The sequence below is a fragment of the Notamacropus eugenii genome, chromosome 5, assembly GCF_028372415.1.
Source record: "Notamacropus eugenii isolate mMacEug1 chromosome 5, mMacEug1.pri_v2, whole genome shotgun sequence".
Classification (NCBI taxonomy): Eukaryota; Metazoa; Chordata; class Mammalia; order Diprotodontia; family Macropodidae; genus Notamacropus; species Notamacropus eugenii.
This window is the reverse complement of record NC_092876.1, coordinates 132,212,038-132,234,728: the sequence shown is the minus strand read 5'-3', so window position 1 is coordinate 132,234,728 and position 22,691 is coordinate 132,212,038. Positions and strand designations below refer to the sequence as shown.

Here is a 22,691-nt window from a genome sequence, read left to right as displayed (position 1 = left end):
TCTCCATTCCCCCATGAGGTCCCCTCCTCAAGAGATCTGTTCTCCTATGATCCCAAATAGGAATGGGTCATGAACCACTTCCTATGAGATACTATTTGTAAAAAGTTCTGAGCATAGTACCTGGCACATAGTAGGCTCTTTATAAACACTTTTTTCTTCCCTTCCCTCTGGCAAGCTTTAGCGGGGGAGGAAGTTAATCGCATTTTTAGTGACAGGTTTTGCTTTTTATATCACTTTCATTCCCCAAGTGAGACCTTTTCCTCCTTTACCCAGGGAGCCAACTGAAACAGTGATCAAAAAAGAGAAAAAAAGGTGTAAAAAAACAAAACAAAAATGCGTCTAACAGCAAATGCCATGTACTACACCCATACCTCACCCCCTCTTTACAAAGCCCAGCTTTCATTTTAAAACCATTCAGAGTCACCTGGCTCTGGGGTTAAGAAATGGGGACAGCCCTGTTTATATCTAAGAGGCAAGGTGGTCCAATGGAAACAATGACAGTCATTTGGAAACTGTTTCCCGTCATGATATATGCTCCCCATGAAAAGCTCAGATAGCCCTTCCCTCTCCCCTACCCCCCTCCAGGGGAGAGAAGGCAAGAAGAAGAGAAAGAAGAGAAGGGATCACAGGTTTTTAAGCTTGGCGATCAATTTGTCCTCTTTTTACAGAAGAGGAAACTGAGGTCAAGAAAGATTAAATTTTTTTTTTAAGGTCACATGGGCTGTAACAAGAGCTCTTTGTTAGCTGAGCTTTCTGGACTAATGGGAAAGGGCCTGGTGGATTTGGGGTTACTGGCACCCACACCCTAAGGAAGAGGGGGTGAAGATGAGAAAGGGGCTTCCTCAGATCATCTTAAGACCTTCCTTCCTCTCCCCTCAAACTCCCTTTCCAGTCTCACCTCCTCCTGCCCTTTTCCACATCTTCTGAACCAGTCAGCCAGATCCCTTGCTGGATTCCAGGAATGTACCTTCTTTTCTAACCTCTCCACTGTTTGTCTCAAAAGATTGACTCAAGGCCTTGTCAAAGGATATAACCCTTTCCTTCCCCATTCATACCTGTCAAAATGTGGCAGACTGAGCAGGCTTATTCTCTTTGGTCCCAGAGACTAAGAACAGGATAAGTGGGGAAAGGTCTTGGGGACATGGGACAGATTTCAGCTCAACTTGATGACAAAGTTTTTCCAAAGTTGTTGCTTTTGGAGAAGGCATATTCTCCATCATGGAAGGTTTTCAGCTAGACTTAGGTGACTCCCTTGTTAGAAAAGCTGCAGAGAAGAGATTTGTAACATTTTAATGTCATGGACCTCTCCAACAGTTAGAATCAGTCTATGGGTCCCTTTCTCAGAATTATATTTTTAAATAATTGAAAATAATCTTAAATTTCCATTAAGGTTGGTGAAAATAAAGGCGTATTTTTTTCCTGAGTTCACAGCCCCCCTGAGATCTATCCATAAATGCTTTGGGGGTGAGAAGAGCCTAGTTTGAGAACCCCTCTTGTACAGGATTTAACTGCCCTGGAAGGGAAGAGGGAGCTGAATGCTCTCTGAGTCCACTGCCAGTCCTTAGACCCTGGGTTCCTCTGAGCTCCTATTCTTTTTTTGTTAGTTTTCTTTTTTAAATTGTTATTATCAATTTATTTGTTTTCAGTTTTATACAATCACTTTCATAAGTCTTAGATTTTCTCCCTCTCCCTCCTCCCTCCCTTCCTGAGATGGCATGCAACCTTATATGGGTTCTACACATATATTCTTATTAAACATATTTTCACATTAGTCATGCTGCATAGAAGAATTAAAATGAATGGGAGAAACCATGAGAAAAACCAAAACAAAAGAAAACATAACACAAGAGAAAATAGTCTGCTTCATTCTGCGATCCAGTTCCATAGTTCTTTCTGTGGATGTGGATGGCATTTTGCCTCAAGAGTCCATTGGGAATGTTTTAGGCCCTTGCATTGCTGTAAAGGGCTAAGTCTACCAGAAAAAAATTCCTCACACACTGTGGTTGTTACTGTGTACAATGTTCTCCTGGTTCTGTTCCTTTCACACAACATCAGTTCATATAAGTCCTTCCAGGCCTCTCTGAAGTCCTCCTGCTCATCATTTCTTATAGCATAACAGTATTCCATTACATTCATATACCACAGCTTGTTCAACCATTCCCCAATTGATGGGCATCTGCTCAATTTCCAGTTCTCGACCACCACAAAGAGAGCTGCTATAAATATTTTTGTATACGTGAGACCCTTTCCCATTTTTATGATTTCTGTGGGATACAGTCCTAGAAGTGATATTGCTGGGTCAAAGGGTATGTACATCTTTGAGCATAGTTCCAAATTGGTCTCCAGAATGGTTATATCAGCTCACAGCTCCACTAACAATGAATTAGTGTTCCAACTCTCCCATATCTTCTCCAGCATTTATCATCTTCCTGTTTTGTCATGTTAGCGAATCTGAGAGGTGGGATGTGGTACCTCAGAGTTGTTTTGATTTGCATCTCTCTAATCAATAGTGATTTAGAGCATTTTTTCATGTGATTATAGATAGCTTTAATTTCTTCCTCTGAAAACCACCTGTTCATATCCTTTGACCATTTATCAATTGGGGAATGAGCCCCTATTCTTCAAGTCAAAGCTCAACTGCCACCTCCCCATGCCAGGAAGCCTTCCTTCATCCTTGTTGCTGCTGCTGTTTGTCCTGTGTTCTCAAAGAGGATCATGACTTCAGGGAGGTGATGCCATGACATGCCAGTGAATTGAATTTAAGTGAGGAAGGTCTGTGCAAAGTCACCTGCCTCACTTTCTCCTGTGAAGTCAAGTCCAGTAGCCAGAATAGCTCAGGACAACTGGAGGTGTTCACTCTTGCAAACAGAAGCACTCTCCCTGGCCATCTTGGACTCAAGGGACTCTAAGTCCAATCTTTCCTTCCTCATCTTCCCTCTAACACATCACCTGATGTTTGGAGGGTTCCAATAGCCTGCCACTCACTGGTACCTCTATCTAGTCCAGCCTCCATCCAGCTGGCCAACTGAGTTTTCTGAAGCTCAGGGCTAACCTTATCACTTGCCCTCCTCAACAAATTCTAGTGGCTCCCTATGACCTCCAGGATCAAATGCAGCATCCTCTGTTTAGCATCCAAAGCTCTTCATAATATGACACCCCTTGCTGCATTTCCAATCTTCTCCCATCTTACACCACCACCACCATCACCCCTCCTGTCATCCAGTGACACTGACCTCAAATAAACACTCCGTCTCTTGGCTCTGACCATTTCACAAGCTGAGAATGTTCTCCCCAATCATCTCCGCCTCCTGCTTTCCCTGGCTTCTTTCAAGTCTCACCTAAAATCCCACCTACAAACTGAAGCCTTTCCCAACCCCTGGTTACTCTAGTGCCTTCCCCGCTTTTGATTGCCTTCATTTTATCTGGGATATCTCTTGTGCATACATGACTTGTTTCCTGTCCTCCCATTGGCGTTGAGTTCCTTGAGGGCTGGGATTGCCTTTCCTTTATATTTTTTAGCACTTAGCACAGTGAGTGCCTGGCACATAGTAGGAGCTTAATAAATGCTCCTTAACAAACTGATGGAGAGAACTGCCCTGGTTCATGCAGCAAGGCAGTGATAGGGCTGTACTAGAACCCGAGTCTCTCCACCCGAAGGGCTTCGCCGCCATCGCCCCGCCTCGACGGCGTCTCTAGTAAGTTTCCCATTGCTCTTTGTGTTTCTCCAGGTTTAGGAATCCCTTGGTCCTGCCCGGTCCTTCAGATCCACATCAGGTCCCCTGGATATGGAGCGGGGAAATGAGACTACCACGACGACACTTGACTCCCCAAACTCCCCTCCCTCCTGTGTCTTCCATGAGGATTTCAAGCATGTGCTTCTGCCCTTGGTGTATTCGGTGGTGCTGGCTCTGGGCCTGCCCCTGAACTCCTACGTCATCGTGCAGATCTGGCTGTCGCGAAAGGCACTGACTCGCACGGCTATATACATGCTGAACCTGGCCTTGGCCGACCTGCTCTACACCTGCTCCTTGCCTCTGCTCATCTACAACTACTCCCAGGGCGACCACTGGCCCTTTGGTGACATCTCTTGCCGCCTGGTCCGCTTTCAGTTCTACACCAACCTCCACGGCAGCATCCTCTTCCTGGCTTGCATCAGCTTCCAGCGCTACCTGGGCATTTGCCACCCCCTGTCCACCTGGCACAAACGATGGGGCCGTGGCTCAGCCTGGCTGGTGTGTGGGGCCGTGTGGCTGGCTGTCTCAGCCCAGTGCTTGCCCACAATCGCCTTTGCCCAGACGGGGATCCAACGGAACCGCACTGTCTGCTATGATTTGAGTCCCCCCAGCTTGTCTGCCAACTATCTGCCGTATGGCATGACCCTCACCTTCACTGGCTTCGTGTTACCCTTCAGCGCTGTGCTGGCTTGCTACGTGCCACTCGTGCGCCGTCTCTGCCAGCAAGGTGGCCCCGAGGGGCCAGCGGTGGCCGAGAAGCGGGGGAAGGCAGCTCGGATGGTTGTGGTGGTGATAGCAGCCTTCGCCATCAGCTTCCTACCGTTTCATGTTACCAAGACAGCCTACCTGGCTGTCCGATCGATGCCAGGGGTTTCCTGCCCTGTCCTGCAGGCCTTTGCGGCTGCCTACAAAGGCACAAGACCCTTTGCCAGTGCCAACAGCGTCCTCGACCCCATCCTCTTCTACTTTACTCAGAAGAAGTTCCGCCAGAACCCCCAGAAGATATTGTCCAAGCTAAGCACTAAGTGGAAACGGGGACACTGAACACAGCAGGACAATGATGGGGTCGTGGGCACCAGAGGCATCAGCTCCAGGTTGTCCCCCTGCGTTGCCCCAGGGACAACTCCTTCAGACAGCAGTGAACCCTAAGACAACTGTAACTCCCTCCTCCAGGTGAGAGATGTGCCCGAGACCACTGAGGATCCCAGTGGTCCGTGAGAGCATGGGGTTAAGTGGCAAAGAGTATTAGATTAGGAGTCAGACATCCTGAGTTCAGTTCCTGATTCCTCTGCCTCTTTCTCCTGTGTGACTTTGGGCCAATCACTTCACTTTTCTGGGCCTCTGTTTCCCTGAGGGGATTGGATAATTCCAAGAAGAGATGGGATGATGAAGCTCTTTAGGCACCCTGCTATCCACCATGATGGCTCTTTCTGGAGCAAGTGGAACAAGAAGAATCTTTCTGGGATCTGAAATGATTCTCAGACTCTCTGCTGAGCCCCAAATCGATCCACACTCTTCACTTATTTATTGAGCACTTACTTACACTGTGTGGGGAGCTGGGGGCCAAAAGCAGGACAGCCCTGGATGGGAACTCAGAGGAGGACCTGGCTGTGAATCCAGCCACCATGTCATTGTATGATCTTGGGTAAGGCTCTCCTATTCACTGGGCTGCCTCTGCTTCCGCAGACACAAAAGAGGGGTAAATGGGCTTATTGTGAGGAGGAGTAGATGGCGTCTTAATTATAGTAAATGATGTAGCACTGACAGTAAGCACCATATAAATGTTAACTATCATTGTGATGATAATGATGACAAGATCTCTAAAGTTACTTCTCAATCTAAATCCTATGATCCTGAGTGGATGTTGTGACTCCCCCTTATGGAACTCAGATTTACGGGAGGCAGCAAGGGAAGGAGGGAGGTATGAAAGGGTAGAAGATGAGGAGATGGCACCTAAGTAGGGCCTTGAAGGACAGAGGGAGATTTGGAGAGGTAGGAGGACCTTTCTGGAAGGATAATGATGTGAGCCAAGGTGGGAGGCCCAGCCTGGCAAGGACAGAGATTGGAGGTGGGGGTGCGGGGCAAGAGATCAGAGGGAAATAATACGGAGAGTGAAGGTAGGATTTGGAACATAGATGTTCCAATCTTCATCTCCAGCCTAAGAAGTCTGAATTTAGCCCTGTGGGTTGCATGGAGACATCTCACATTTTCTCATTCACACTCTCCCAATCCTCCCAACGCAGATGCCACCTAGGCTGCTACACTTTTAGTCTCTGCTATTTGCTCTCCAAATATCCATTCATTCCTTCCTCCATTCATTAACTCATTCACCCATTCATTCAACAAAAGTTTGGTGAGTCTAGAAATCCCAGAGCTCTATACTCACTCCCAGGAGAGGCAGAGACAGGTAAGATCCTCTGAAGGAGTCAGCCCTGGCATGTGGCCCTTGTTGACTCAGACTGTCTTCCCAGGGTGCTACTTCCTTCTCTAGGTCAGCCAAAGGTCCCCTCTGGATCAGGGCTCTCCATTTACCTCAATTCAAGTAGGCTCACATGCCTCCTATATCCCAGACTCTATGCTAGACACAGGGGAAAGACAAAATAAATAGTTCCTGGGACCGGAAAGCTGACTTTCCATCGGAAGGAAATAAGGTGTACAAGGATGTCAATACAAAATATATTAAAGGTAAACGTAAATTAATGGAGGTGGGGGTTGGAGAGAGACATTAACAACTAGGGAGATGAGGAAAGGCTTCCAAATTTCACCGCTTGCTGAATTTCTCTAATCCTAGAACCCACAACCCAAGGACCCCCAACCTTCCCCCCCCCATTGCCAAACAGGCTCCAAGTCTGACTTTCTGAGCCTCAGTTTTGTCATCTGTAAAGTGGTTAATACCTGTAATACCTCACAGGGTTGTCGTGAGGCTGAAATGAAATGATGTATGTAAAGTGGTCAGCAATTGTAATGATATATGAACATCATATGAACATCAATCATTGTTGTTTTTGTCATCATTACCAAAAATAGTTATTATTATAATCTCGGGTTTAATAGAAGCCAATTCAGTATTTCTTTTGAATCAGAGCATGGAGTTCTGGGGGTACTTCCTTCACATTCCAGGGTAATCACTATTTCTCTTGCCTCTCCCCTCACCAAAGGACAAATGAGGGAATTCTAAAGTATAGCTAGGACAGTGTTCCTGTCACCTCAAAAATCAGAATAATTCAACTTTACTTCACACACACACACACATATCCCAGATGGAATGAAAAGAAGACCAGACACTGGGTAAGAAAACCTGGGTTCCCATCCACCTATATGACCTTGGGAAAGTCACAGCCCCTTCTCTGGGCCTCAGTTTCCTCTTTTGTAAAATAAAGCACCTATATGTGCCCCCACCCCAGAGGACATGACCTAAGAGTCATTACTTTCTCCAGGAACTTAAGGGAGCAGAGCTCACGAGGTCTATGTGGTCTGATCTAGGGTACCCTGGGAAGGCCTCCCATAATCCCTTCCCAAAAAGACTTCCCTTGCCCCTGAGGTAGAAGTGAAGTATATCCAAAATAGACCTATACTCCTGGGGAAGTGAGACTAGTGACTGCCCACCCTCACTGAAATCCAATTCATTTGCAGGTCATGGCATCAACTCCCTGATGTCATGGTCCTCTTTGAGAATGAAGGACAAACAAGACCCCTGGGAGGCAGGATGCGAGTCCCAACTCTGGTCCTGACTTTGCTGTGGGACCCTGGGTGGGAGTCTTCCATTCTCTAAGCCTTACTTTCACTTCCCCTTCTGTCAAATGACAGGGGTAGGACTAGAGGGCCCCTACAGTCTCTTCCAGTTGTGACAAACTACAAAGTGTGTAACTTGTTCCTCTTAACTAGGATGGCTGTCCCCCAAATGCATTCCACAGTGCCTTGTCTCCTGCCCTTTACATGTGAAACTCCTACATAAACCTTTAAAGCCCATCTGAAATAGCATCACCCTGATTCCCCCTAGGCAGTAATCACCTTTCCCCCCAAACCTCACAGAAAACCTTTTGAGGCACTTTGTCATGTAATGCTGTGGATTAAATCTTTGTACTTGTGACTTATCCTTCACTAGACTGTAAGCTGCATGAGGGCAGGGAGGGAGTTTTATTTAAACTGTCTCCCTCAGTTAGGAGCACAGTTGCCTGCCCCAAGCAATAGGTGCTTAATAAACATTTGTTAAGATGAAATTACATTTCTGAAATTGTATATTCTAAGACTGATATCAGCTCTGACATTTTCCATTCTAAGACCCCTCCCAGCTCTGACAGTCCATGTTTTAAGATTCCTCCCATCTTTGACATTCTATGTTCCAAGGTAGCTCCCAGCTCTAAATACTATCTGTTCTAAGGTCCCTCCCAACTCTGACATTTTCTGAGTTCTAAGGTTCCTCCTAGCTCTAACATTCCCTGTTCTAAGGTTCCTCCTACCTCTGACATTCTGTGATCCCCCAGCTTTGACATTATCTGTTCTAAGTTTGGTCCCTTTCAGACATTCTGTGTTCTAAGGTACCTCCCAGCTCTCATATTATCTGTTCTAAGATCCCTCCCGACTCTGATGCTTTCTGAGTTCTAAGGTTCCTCCTAGTTCTGACATTCTCCATTCTAAGGTTGCTCCCACCTCTGACATTCTGCGATCTAAATCTCCCCCTCCCTCCAGTACTATCTCTATTTTCTTCCCTGTGTCACTGTGTACTACCCATCACCACTAGAGAAAACAGGTCCATCAGCAACCCCCAAAAGGCCAGGTATATGTGGACCACTGATATGGAGGAGAAACAAGTCACTACTGGCATAACCCATGCCCCAACTTCCAGGAGGGTGGGGGCCCCAACTCCTCACAAGCACAAAGGCTTTCTCACCTCAACACCTATTGCTCTGTGTTAAGATGGAAGTTCTGCTTCCCTGGGTCATCAAGGGCAGCCCATTACTACTCTTTAGCCCAGGAGTTCTTAACTTTTTTGGGTCACAGCTTCCCTTTGGCAGTCAGTCTGGTGAAGCCTGTGGACCTTTCTCAGAAGAATGTTCTTAAATGCATAAAATAAAATATACACGATTACACGATTACATTGAAATAAGGTTATATGAGGAGCTAAATTGGCAGAATAACAGAAAGAAATAGAGTGAGCTCCCCCGCAAAACTCCTCCCAACAGATCTAGAAAATGTGCCAGACCAAATCCTGACGGGAAATCCAAGGAAAAAAAGTCACAAGGAGTCCTTTCTCCCCTTCCCGGCTCATCCTGCAGCTCTCCACAATAACCAGCAGGTGGCAGCATTTCTGCGCTGTTACACCATTCTTTAGACTTCTTCCCAGGGGGCGGCATTTCTGGCTTGCCTACCAACTGACTGAGCAACCAATCAACAAGTATTTATTAAGCCAGAGAAAAGCCTTTCTCTGACAATTACCAAAAGGAAAGAGGAGAAAGAGGGAAGAAGGAAGGAAGGAAGGAAGGAAGGAAGGAAGGAAGGAAGGAAGGAAGGAAGGAAGGAAGGAAGGAAGGAAGGAAGGAAGGAAGGAAGGAAGGAAGGAAGGAAGGAAGGAAGGAAGGAAGGAAGGAAAGAATTATTAAACACATGTTATGTGCCAGGGACTGTGTTACACACTGGAAATACAAAAGCTCTCTAGGAGCCTCTGGGGGAAGGCAGCACACAAAACGGAACAGAAAAGGGGGGGACAGAGCAGGAAACAGAAGAGGAGGCATGGTTTTAAAATCCAGAAATTAGCAGTGCAGCCTGGGCCCCTTCACAAAATGGAAACTCCAGGGGAGCTCACCCAAAGAAAAAGAGGGGAGCAGCTCAGGGAGGGATATTCCTAGCAGGCAGACCATAGAAGTGGTAGGATTTTCCAGGGTGTGGAGGCCCTAGGCACTGAGGGAAGTTCCAGGAGCATCAGTAGCATGATTCTGAGGGACAGTCAGAGTCCTCCCTGCATCACAACATCACAATACCAGACAAAGGGACTTGACCTCTGGAGTCTCACCCTTGAATAATAATCTTTGATCTCAAAGGTCACCAAGAAGTCAGGAACACCCTCCCCCCCACCCACTCACCATCTCCAAACAGACCTCTATCACTTGACTCCAAAGCCTGATGTTCTCTTTCTCCAGAGTAGAGTGATCCCCTTGATTTCCTGACATGGGGAGGAGCACTTCTACTCACAGTGGTCCTCCTGCATCCCATGATCTTGTGCCAGCCCTATCCTATGCTACATTTGTGACATGACCATCTGTACTCCCTTACCTGGCTCTAAAATTTTACTCCTGATGCTCTCCATGGCCGTTGAATGCCCCTCTCCTGAGCTAATTGTTGGTCCACCTGACTACAGGCATATTCTCCTCAAATTCCAGGGTCAAGGGAGGTAGCTATCAGTGTGCCTTTCTCCACTGCTGCACCCCTAACCTGCCTCCTTCCATCTTCTCTCTTTCAGCTTCCTCTTAGAAATAAGAGAGTCCAAAGGTGTGAACTGAACTTTCTGGGGTATGGGCCACCCTTCTTCTACCACTTCCCAGGGATGAAGCCCTTCTCTAAACCAAGCTTCACTATTCAAGTTTCTTTCCTCCTATTTAGGCCTGATATCCCTAGCAGATCCTTCCCTGGGTATCCTTCCTACCCATTTCCTTCCCTCTTCCATATTTACATCAGGCACTAAAATTGCTCATTTGAGTTATCAGCCTCATAATATTTCTCCTGGCCCAGTGAGCACTAACCTACAGCAAATCTAGAAGCTTGAGAAAGCATCCACATTTTGCCCTAATTGTCTCTCAGTTCTTTGTGAGTCAAAGAAACACAGCTATGCAAAAAGGGAGAGTTCTTAACTAAGCAAAAACTAAGTTCAATGACATGAAATTAGAAATTTGTGTGTTTCATACAAACAAAATCAATGCAACTAGATTAAGAAGGAAAGTTGCTAATTGGAAGAAAGGACCTTTCAATCAAATATCTCTAATATAGATCTGATATTCAAGATAGACAGTAAATTAACACAAATATATAGGACAAAGAGTAGTTAAGTGATGTAACAAATAGTTCTCCAAAAAAAAATTGTACCAGGCATGGTGGCACAAACCTATGATCCCTGCTACCAGAGAGATTGTGGCTGGTGGATTGCTTGAGCTCAAGAGTTCTGAGCTGCAAGAGACTACCAGGGTGGGCAAGAGGTTTGCAGCCTGTCTGAGGATTGGTGAATCAACCAAGGCTGTAAAGGGAGTAGGTCAAAGATCTCATGCAGATCAGGGTTGGGATGGAGCCCATGAATGTCTGCTGTACTTTCTGCCTAGATACAATAGGGAGACTTAGAAAAGAAAGTTTGACTGTCAACAATATGAAAGATTGTCCCAAATCAGTAATAATGTTAAAAAAGCATATCAAAATAACTCTGAAGTTTTATCTCATAGCCAGCAAATGGATGAAGATAATAAAAGATGGGAATAGCCAAGGTTGGAAGAGTTGTAGAGAGACAGACATGCTAACAAACTTGTGATAAAGTTATGAAATGTTCTGACTGTGCTGAAAAACTATTTGAACTTATGCTAAGAAAGTGATTGAGTCCATACCTTTTGCCCCAGATATTTCCCTGCTAAGGTCAAAGATTTCAAAGATAGGGAGAAAAGTCCCATATACGCTAAAATATTTATAGCAACACTTTTTGTATTAGTGAAAACTGGAAACAAAGTAAATGTTAATCGGGGAATGGCTAAACAAGTTGTGTTACATGAATGTGATAGACTATTACTGTGCTGTAAGAAATTATGAATATGAGGCTACAAAGAAACATGGGAAGACTTCTATGAACTGATGCAAAGTAAGGTAGAATCAGGAAAGCAATACACACGATGACTGCAACAATGTAAATAAAAATACAAAAAGAAAATGAAACTGAAGATTATGTAATTATAACAATCAAACTTGGCCCTAAAGAAGAGTAAGAAAATGTACCAACTTCCCTTCATTGGAGATCTGGGGAAACCATGGATATGAAACATTGCCGTTCACTTCACCGCTAGGGATGACTCTCCCATGAAAGGGGGAGGGGGAGAAGAGGACGCAGGGCTATCAAAAATGAAAGTGATATAAAAACAAGAGATATCAATAAAAAATTGTGTTTAAAGTTCCCATAAGATTCTCTAGGGGCAACCAGACAGTTACGGATTGCCCTGGACTGAGAACAGACAGGAGAGGATAAAGGAAAGAGAATAGGGGTTGTGAAAGGAACAGTACCTCCTACATATGTGTCTTATATAAACCTTTCTCCTCAGGGCTTCTGTTAGAAACTTCTGAAGCAGCTGACAATGGGTTCATTATCTCCTGCCCAGTAACCATAGATCATCTAGAACCTATGAACTTCTGACTTGAACTGGCCCTGATGTCCAAACCAAGCGTTCAAGTCACAGGTTGGAGCCAGGTCTCAACCAGGTAGCCCATTCTATATAACTTCTTATATATAGTATAGGCATCACAGGTGCCTCTAACATCAAATTATTCTACATCCCATTGAGGTCTGAACTAGATAGAACTGGGTTCTCTAGGGAAAACCAAGGACCAGAGAGATGCAGCTGGCACCACAAGGTCACATAGGAAGCCTGCAGCCAAGAACCCAGACCTCCTGGCTGCTAGCATCCCAACCACATTCAGGTAAGACTTCTGGAAGCTGTAAGACAAACCATCCACTGATAAGCATCCAGAGGGCAAACTGGCTGGCTTGTGTTTGTAAATGGGTTCCCTAGGACTAAGACTGTACCCAACCTCCCCTTCCCTAGACTTACTGGTAGGTCGGTGTTATTATTTTCAAAAAGCCCTATAATGAGATCTACTTGTTTTCTTCAGCCTATTAAAAAAAAAACCAACTTTTCTTCTCTGAGTTTTATGAACTGTGTGTTGGCAAAGGGAGTTGGTGGCGTTGTTTCAGGTGGTGTCATACAGCAAGATTCCCAGAATATCTGGGTGGGAGTGATGGGCAAGAGCAGAGAAAAATCCCCCAAAATGTACCCAAGCGCTTAATATCACATGAAAGCCTCTGATACAAGGTTTACACACACACACACACACACACATACACACACACACACACACACACACACACACACAGAGATAGAGAGACAGAGAGAGAGAGAGAGAGAGAGAGAGAGAGAAAGAGGGAGAGAGAGAGAAGTGAACATGCAAAGGCATACAGATGGACAGAGACACAATTCGATTAAACAAAAAAGGATTAAGTACCTTTTAATTACCATTCTACTGCCTGTTATATGTATAAAATTATTCAATTCAATTCTTCAATTCAATTTTAAAAATCTTCAGAAATATAGTCACTATTAAAGAAGCACTGTCCTAGGCACTGGGAAGGATACAAAGTTTAGATAAGCCCTGCCCTCAAGCTGCTGACAGTCTGGTAAAAGGACAAGAAATCAACCCAGATAACTATTTTATACAACGTTACATAAATGCATGAGAGACATGCAAGCCCCATAGTTGTAAGGTGTGAGAAGGAGCTCATTACCAACCAGGAAGAAGACTGTCCAGACAAAGTTGTATTTGAGTTGGACTTTAAAGGATGCATAGGAATTCACCACCTGAAGAGGGAAAGGAAGGCTTTTTCTAGGAAGAGACAAAGAAACACGAACAAAGACTTGGAGACAGGCAAATGCAAGGGATGTTTGGGGGACAAAGAATCATCTTGTTTTGACTGAAGTATAAACCATATGGATATGAGTAGTGGGTGATAAGGCGGCCAAAGTATGACAGTGTCAAGTCATGAAGGGCCTTGAATACTTAGCTTTGCCTGGGAGCTCAAAGGACTTTGAGCAGTGGAGAAATATGCCTGGGTCTGTGTATAAGGAACAAAGCCTAACACTGTGAGTATGGAAGTAGTCCTACCTTTTATTCAAGGGCAAGACAGGGATCAGTTGGGAAGCCCAACTCAAAGGCAACCTCCTCCAGGAAAACTTTCCTTTTATCCCACCCCCTTCACATTCCACCCTCTGAAGACAGTTTGTTTTGCTCGTGACTAATCCCTCCCTGAACCTATCATCCCCAATCCCTGTTCCCAGCTGATTCTCTCAAAAGTTGAATGTATTTCAATGACAAATTCATTGTGTGTTTATGTGTGTGTGTGTAAACAGAGGCATGTGGGTGCTTATTCAACCTTCCTTTGTCCAGATGAAATGAAGGTGTGCTAAGAATGAGCCCACTCTCCCCAGTGGGGTCAATGGAGAGGATGGTCCTGAGGCTTTGAGGGAGCCAAGTTTGTAATTTTGTTCTTCCTTTATCTTTGAAGTTAATTACAAAAGCTCATTGATGTTAAGTAGTTAAATGGGATTGGGATCCCATTTAATCAGCCCATACTGGGCTGGTTAAAATACCCAGCATCTGGAACACCAGAACATCTAGAAACCAGGATGCCTTGGAGCTCCTTCTCCTAATCTTTAGAAACTCATGTGGTTGGAGTCTCCAATCCTTTCACCTAAAACAGAAAAACACAAATGCAGAGGCAAAAACCCAAGGTTCATTTTATAAAACTACGTTATCCTCAGTGGAAAGGGCTTAAGGCCTCTCTGCTTTCACTGGATGCCATTAGTGAAGAAGCCAAACCAAAGCAGGGCAGCTGAAGAGAATGGCCAAGGGTCTTGTGGCTAAGGTTTTTTGAAAGCACCCTCAGTTTTGGTTACTTAGCCAATTCCAAGGGTTCTCCTAATCATGTGATTAGTATATTGGAAGCAGCTACAAAAAGTTTATGCATATTCCTCTTTCCAAGGCACTTTCATACCACCATCATAACTCTACTTCCTAACCTCTTCACGTGGCAAGAAAGGCCAAGGTCTCCCACTGCATCCTGGGCTGTCTCCAGTCATTCTGATGAATATCTGGTCACTAGATCCAGATGGCTCAGGAGGAAAAAGTGAGGCTGATAACTTTGCATAGCACTCCCTCACCAAAAACAAAGTCAAGTGCATGTTATCATTTCTCCGGTGTCATGGTCTTCTTCAAAAATGAAAAACGAAGGATGAACACAACATCTGATGTATTCTATGCATGTCTCAGTCTTCATTTAAACCTAGAAGTCTTCAATTTCAATAAAGATTCATTTTTCTCCTTTGCACTCAGTTTTGCCACAAAAGTTATTCTTTGTTGTAAGCTTTTATATTTTGCTTTCTGGAGTATCAGATTTCAAACTCTGCTATTCTTTTTTGTAGATGCCATGCCTTATGTGACCCTGACTATTGATCTTTAGTATATGAATTCCTTCTTTCTTGATACTTGCTATTTTTTTTCTTTGGCTTGAAAACTCCAGATTTGGGTTATGATATTCTTGCAAGTTTTTATTTTGGGGCTGCTTTTTAGGGGATGATAGGTATTGATTCTTTCAATTTTCACTTTGTCCTTCAGGACTAATCAGCCTGAGTAAGCGTCATCTATGGTTTCAGCATTAGGTGGCATAGTGAATAGAGCACTGGACTTGGAATAAAAAAGAACTGTGTCTAAATTCTGCTTCTTTTTAGTGGACATTACCCTTAACTTAACCTTACTCATTCTCAATTTCCTCATCTATAAAATGGAGTTGTTATGAGGATCAAATGAGGTTCTCATAATGAGATTTATACGTATGGCATTTTGCAAACACAAAAGTGCTGTGTATGCTAGTCATTATTGTTGCTATTTCTTTAATTGTGATATATAGGCTTTTTAATGGTTGAAGTTTTCAGGTAGCTTAATGATTCTTAGATTCTCTTGCCTTAACCTATTCTTTAGGCCTCTTGCTTTTGATAGGTACCTTATAATTCCTGACATTTTTTCAGCCCAATTTCATTCTAGTATTTCTTCTTCTCCTCATAGAATCATTGACCTCTGCACAGACCATCGTAATTTTCAGTCTATTAGTTGAGTAAGATTTTGTATCTCCTTTACTAAGTTATTTTTCAATTCTTTCCTCTACAACTTTTATTTCCTTGTCAATTCTTTCCCCTAGAGCTCTCATTTCATTTATATGATCATTTCAGCTGTTCCTTCATTTCTTCCAGTATTTCCAGTAGAAATTGTGGAAAATCTGTGCTTGTCTTTGAAGTTTTGCTTGTAAACGACAGTCATTTTTTTCTTAGACATATATGTCTTCTTGGGCATCCCTAGCTCCATAATATTTCTTTATCATTCATGTTCTTTTGTGTTCACTCTTTTTTTCCCAGCCTTACTTCCAGAATTAGCTCTCAGGCAGTAGAGGCTAGGGAAATTACTGTTATACTTATTTTACCCCAGTATTTAGCATAGTGCCTGACACATAGTAAGTGCTTAATAAATACTTGTTGATTGATGAAGACAGAAACTATACCTTACTTAAGCTTTGTATATTCACTATCCTTTAGCAAAGGACTCTTTATGCAAGTAAGTGCTCAATACATGTTGAATTGGATTAAATTGAATGAACCTGGGTTCTCAGCCCTATTCCAAAGTGGAAGATGTATGAAAAGTAAAGCCAGAAGTCCAGTCCCAGGAAAGCAAGGTGGACCTGTCTCAGTTCCTTCCCTCTCTGTGAAGACAACCTGCCCACCTGGAGGAGTTTCTGAAGCAGCATCCAACAAGAGAAGCTAAGCATGTTCCAGGAAAGGTGAAGTTGAGCATCTGAAGTCAGGGGATGGTACCAGTCAGTCAAGATGCATTTATTAAGCGCGTATTTTGTGCCAGGCCCTCTGCTGAGTGCTGGGGATATACATATAAATACAAACAAAAAGATAGTCCCTTCCCTCAAGGAGTGTACCTTCTAATGTAGGAAGATATATAACAGAAAACTGAAAAACGGGGTGAGGAAGAGAGAGAAGATCCTGCATAGGATCAAGGTAGAAAAAGAAGTCTGAATAAGAGCTTGGAGAGGGATGGAATGAATATAACTGGCCTGGGCATTTTCCTTAAAATGAAAGAACCAGTCAGTGAGAAGGGGCCACAGGGGAAGAATGATCTTTGGGAAGTTAGGAAGTGGTGGTAAGTGAAAGAGATTATTATTTTACTATCATATTAATAACTGATTATTAAACTGAGATCCAGGCTTTTCTCCTCAATTTCCTCATTAATTCTTAGCTCTTGTAAAAGTCAGTCTCTGAAAGACATGACTGATTGAGGAAGATACTATCCCTAGCCCTCAAGAAACAGGATCTTCAATCTTGGGCAGGACTTCACCCAACTAGGAGACTTAGTTCTACTTAGGATATAAGCAAAATCCTGACTTGGCAAATTCTTACCCTGGAGAAAGGAGCCCTAATCCTTGTGCTCCTTTATTAGTGTTTAGGGTAACCCAGCTTATGAAGGAGAAAATCAACCAGGCAGATCTGGAGGGAGGTGGACTCCCCTGTGCAGATAGCTGGAGGCAGTTGAGTTTCATGATGAAGCCAGGTTCCTAGTAGGAGGAACTGAGGACTTCTAGCCTACCTCCTCATTAAATGTCCACCAATCAGGGTTGAGTTTCACTTGTCAGGGGCATTCCCTTTTACAAATGTATTTAAGGCATCCAGTGTCTCCATGGACTTGTCTTTAGTTACTGAAAGAAACCACTGATCATCAATTTATTGATTGCCAGATGACATAATTAATAAATTGATCATTAATTACCCAGAAATGTTATCTCTCAGGGTTTTTCATTTGTCACATAAGGTGTATGACAATCTACCTCAGAGAAATCATTCTCCAGGCAGGTTCCAGAGATAACCCAAATGGCTTAGATAAAGGCACAGATGGCTCAACTCAGCTTCCAGGACTAGAGAGGTAGTAATCTTGTTGTATTCTGCCTGACAAAACCAATCTGCCATATTGTTGAGTTGTGAAAGAACACTGATGGAAGAGAGAGAGAGAGAGAATCTAGAGCAGGGGTGGGGAACCTGCAGCCTCAAGACCACATGTGGCCCTCTAGGTCCTCAAGTGTGGCCTTTTGACTGAGTCCAAGTTTTATAGAACAAATCCTTTCTTTAGGAGGATTTGTTCTGTAAAGTTTGGATCTAGTCAAAGGGTGCACTTGAGAACCTAGAGGGCTACATGTGGTCTCGAACCCACAGGTTCTCCATTCCAGCTCTAGAGAAAAGTAGCAAAGATAGGGAAAGGCTTTGAGTCCAGGTCATATGAGGGTTAATGAAAGGAACTGGGATATTTGACCTGGAGGACAGAAGACTCCAGGAAGACAGGACAATATTCACACATTTGTCCAGCTATCTTTTGGAAGAGAGATTATACTTGTTCTCCTTTGTGCCAGAGGTCAGGATTCAAACTCAGGTCTTCCTGATTCCAAGTCCAACATTCTTTCTGCTGCATCACCTAGTTATGTGCAAATGCACGTATCAGCATATATCAGCCCGGCTGATCAGGAAACCTCCTGTAAGTAGAGGGGGATGAAAACTTGTGGGTGCTCTACTCATACCACTACATCCTCACTGAGCTAAAAGGACATCTCCCTTCCCCTAATCAATGAATAAATAAGGAATTATAACAACTACAGACCAGGTCTACCATCATCTCAAAAACCAGAGTAATTTATTCCATCACACCAATCACCACTACCATTTGCAAGAGATAGCTCTTTTCCTTTCACAGCCTCCCTAACTGCATCTGCTTGAATACTTGTAAATGACAGAGAACTCAACTGCCTACCAAGGCAGCTCATTCCACTGGGGTTAGCTCTGAGTGTTAGGAAGTCCTTTCTTAAATTGTTGTGACACCTAGCCCATACCCCCTTGCTAAATTGTTTTTTAACTCTACTTTCTGGGACAACATAAACCAAGTCTGCTCCCTCAGCCCCAGGAACACTCCCAAAATGTCATCTTCTTTGGTGGTGGCAGAGATAACAGGAAGAAGGGGAGAGATGAGAGATATTTTAAGTGGAGCATGTTCAGGCTTTGTCAAATCTGGTGGAGGTTTTGAGTCTAGTTGGCTGGGGAGAGGGACAATTTCAGCAACAAGGAAGTCAAGAAGAGAAGCAGATTTGGAGGGAAAATCAGACTCAAAGGGCCAGAGAAGGTGACAGAGAATGGACAGAGAGGTAGGTGAACCAAACGGTGTCATGGAGGCCAAAGGAAGAAACAGTGTCCAGAAGGAGAGAGTGGTCAAAAGTACCAAAATCAGTAGAAAAGTCAAAGAAACTGAGCCCTAAGGAAAAGCCATTGAATTTGTTGCTAAGGCTATTACTAGAGACTTTGGAGAGAACACTTTCAGTGGAATGGGGAGGGCAGACATCATGACGATGACCAGAGTGGGAAGGGGGGAGGAAGTGGAGACTTAGTCAGCCTCACAGTGAAATATATTGGATTGGATGTTCTATAAACATCCAATATATCCAAAACTCAATATATCCAAAATGGAATTCATTATCTTCCCCCCCCAACCCCTCCTTTCTTCCCAACTTCCTTAATGTGATAAAGGGCATCACCACCCTCCCAAGTTTGTAACCTTAGTGTCACCAACCATCCTCCCAGGCACCAAGGCCTGCAACCTTAGTGCCATTCCTTAAGTCTCACTGCCCCAAAATCCAATCTGTTGCCAAGGACGGTCAGTTTTACCTTTCTAAACCTCTTACATATATACACCACCTTCTCTCCTCTGACACAGCCATTACTCTGATATGGACTCATCACTTCATACTTGAACAGTTCTGATGGCCTGTTGGTTGATCTCCTTACCAGATTTCTCTACTCTGGTCCATGCTCCACTCAGCTTTCAAATTAATCTTCCTTAAACACTAGCTGGTGTCTATAGGCACATCATCTCCCTTTTTTGGGCCTCAGTTTCCTAGTCTATAAAATGAAAGGGTTGATTCAGATGGTCTCCAAGATTCCTTCTACCTCCAACATTCTAGTCTTGTGTTTTGTGAAAATGGAAATCTGGAGGGTACCCAAATCAGGGAACAGCAGCACCCTGGGAGAAGGTAGAGCTAAGGGTTTGGAGAGATGAGAGTGTGTCTATTAGCCAGTCAACTTTTTCTAGGTCTCCTGGGGACATGAGGGGAGACATAGTCCTATCTTCAAGGGACCCCTCAGTATAAATTGAGAGATATAAATTGGAAGGACCTCAAAAGTCATCTTGTTGATCTGGTAACTAAGATCACCACCTCTCCTGCTGCCCTCTGCTGACTAAATCCAGAAGTATCACTTTATCTGAAGAGCCCAGGAGGAATTCTGGCTCCCAGTCAATCATTCTATTTAGGATCCTAGGTTAAAGTGGAAGAAACCTCAAAGGTCATCAAATGTAATTTTACAGATGAGGAAACTGAGGTTCAGAGAGGTGGGTTTGAACCAATTCTTCATTCCTCAACCCAGGGTTTCAGTCACGAATCCCATCCTCTGAGGGCAAGAGTGAGTGCATGGAAATGAAGTAAATCCTAGTCTGAGAGTCCAGTGACAAGTGATCATCCAATCTCCATTTGAACACTTTTTGTGAGGAGGGACTCATCACCTTTCAAGGCTGCCCCATTGAGTTAAAATTTTGAGGAAACTTTAATTCAAATGAACATTTTATTGTGACTATTTTGTACATATAAAAAATGCAAACCAATAACAGTCACATAAGAGAATTCTCCAAATCACAAAAAGAGAAATGCACATTGAAACAACCTGAAGGTTTCACCTAAGTTGTCAAAGATGATGAAAAATGGGAATAGTCAATGGTGAAGGGGCTGTGGAAAGACCAGCATGCTAATGCCTTGATAGTGGAACTGGGAATGGTTCCAAGCAGCCTAGAAAGCAATTGGAAATTATGAAAAGAAAGTAACAAAAATGTCTTTATCCTTTGACCCGGAGATTCCACTTCTAGGCATATACCCTAAGGAGGTCAATGACAAAAAGATGTCCTGGATATACAGCAAAATGTTTTAGAAAGTCTTTCTTTCTCTCTGAGCATTCACCACTCTATTTGCCTTGGGGTATGGGATCATGCTAGATAAGTTGCTTCCTTACACAGCTGGGTTGACTCCTTACAGGGTACAGTGTCTCAGCTATGGGGTCAATTCAATCAAGCAGGTCACTTAGCTGATGGGCTGTTTCTTTACCAGACTCAGCTGTTGCTGCTATCAGCTACAGTGGCCTCTACTGTGGAATCCAGGTGTGGCTGTTGTTACGGTTATTTGTCCTTCGTTCTCAGAGGACCAATGACATCCTGAGGGTGATGTCTTGACCATCTGGTGGCCCTTCCAACCTTTCAAAGGTCATGAGATTGTAACTTGGTTAATTCCATCTCCCAATACTCCTTCACTTAAGATCAGGAAGAATACTGGAGAATATTGGATATGCCCTTTATAACCTAGAAGGAAGGATAAATCCAAGCATACTGCCCTTCTCCTTCTCCCTCTGAGCCTCATTGACCAGTCCCCGCATTATACTACTGTGACTTCTGGAAAGAATAAGACAATAATCTGCCCCTTGGCTCCACATACAACCCACAATCCCTGCAACCTCCAGACCCAAATGAACTTCCTTCCCTGGACATCATTCCTCCAATACGTCTTGTCTTCTATTAGAATGTAAAATCTTAAGAGCAGGCATGTTCTCATTTTCATTTTCTCACTTTTCAGCACCTGGCAGAGTATGCCTAGTCCTCTAATAAATGCCTATTCATTTATTTGGTCCTACATGTTTGTATGCTTTTGTGTAGAGTCAACCCTCTTAAGCCAAAGTCATGTGACGAAGGCTCACTCAGAACACGTCCAAGAAGGAGGCAGGGTGCCTGCTGTCTCTGGATGAAGGTTCTCAGGCTTGTTTCTGATCTGCTAAATCCACAAATTCATGCACCCTGGATCCAAATCCAGCATGTTTTCTATTTCACCATACAGCCTTTACATAAACACAGTAGAAATCAGGATAGTTACGAGACATGGCCAGTGAAAAAGGACAGACTCTAAAGGCTATGTGATCAGAGGAAGAAAGAGCTTAATGAGAGCTGGAATGATCAAGGAAGGATTCCTGGAAAAGCTGAGAATCTGAGAGGGGCCTTAAAGAAGAAGAAGCAATTCATAATCAGGAGGGGAGATGACACAGGTACAGATATTTATAATAGCAGAGAGAATCTTATTTGAATTCTATCTCTCCCAGGGTCAAGCCCAGGGATCACCTGACTTCCAGTCTCTCCCCCAACCAATTCATCCTCAACATAGATGCCCAAATGATATTCTTCCAGTGGAGGCTGACCATGTACTCCCCTACTCAAGAAGCTTGAATGGCTCCCTATTATCTGAGGGATGAAATTTTGTTTGACTTTGAAAGTCATTCACTATCTGGCTCTGACCCAGCTTTCTAGATACAGTATACAGCACTCTCTCTTACACACTTTCCCTCCAAGCCAAACTGACCTTCTTGCTGTTCCCTGAACAGGAAATTCCATCTCCTGTTTCCAGGCTTTTGCATGGGCTGTCCCAGATGCTAGGAATGCACTCTCTCTTCACTCTTGTTTCTTTGAATCCCTAGCTTCCTTCAAAATTCAACAATGGTGCCACCTTCCACAGCAGATCTTTCCTGATTCCCTCCAAATAGTCTCCCAATCCCCACAATTACTCTGTTTTTGTTTTTGCATTTTATATTTACTTAATTTTGGTCCAAATTGTAGAATATGAGCTCTTGAAGGATAGGTACAGACTGCTTCTCTCTCTCTCCCTCTCTCTCTCTCTCTCTCTCTCTCTCTCTCTGTCTCTCTCTTTCTCTTTCACCCTCCTTCTACCTCCCTCTCCTTCTCTCTCAGTAGGAATTTAATAAAAACCTGTAAAAATGAGGTTAATTCAATGAGCCCTTAATAAATAACTGTTGTTTGGAATAATTAAATAAAAAGGTGAAACCAAAATATTAGGAGTTAAAAAAGGAGCATGTGAGGCCCAGAGGCTTCCTAGAAGAGGTGTGATTTGAGGACCAGGAGGATTTGGAAGGGGAGAAGAGCCTTCTAAATGGGCAAACACCCTGAGCAAAGAAATGGGGTTGAGAATGA

General features: G+C 43.7%; 1 protein-coding gene across 2 annotated transcripts in view; it reads left to right on the top strand.

Moving 5' to 3' along the window:
* P2RY6 (pyrimidinergic receptor P2Y6) overlaps positions 1–6,727 on the top strand; it is a 107,253-nt gene extending 100,526 nt beyond the window's left edge. For both annotated transcript variants that reach the window (XM_072610932.1, XM_072610933.1), the window contains exon 2: positions 3,729–6,727. In XM_072610932.1, coding sequence (XP_072467033.1) covers positions 3,786–4,778 — 993 coding nt within the window. In that variant the 5' untranslated portion in view covers positions 3,729–3,785 and the 3' untranslated portion in view covers positions 4,779–6,727. The remainder of the gene's footprint in view (positions 1–3,728) is intronic.
* Positions 6,728–22,691: the final 15,964 nt, after the last annotated feature.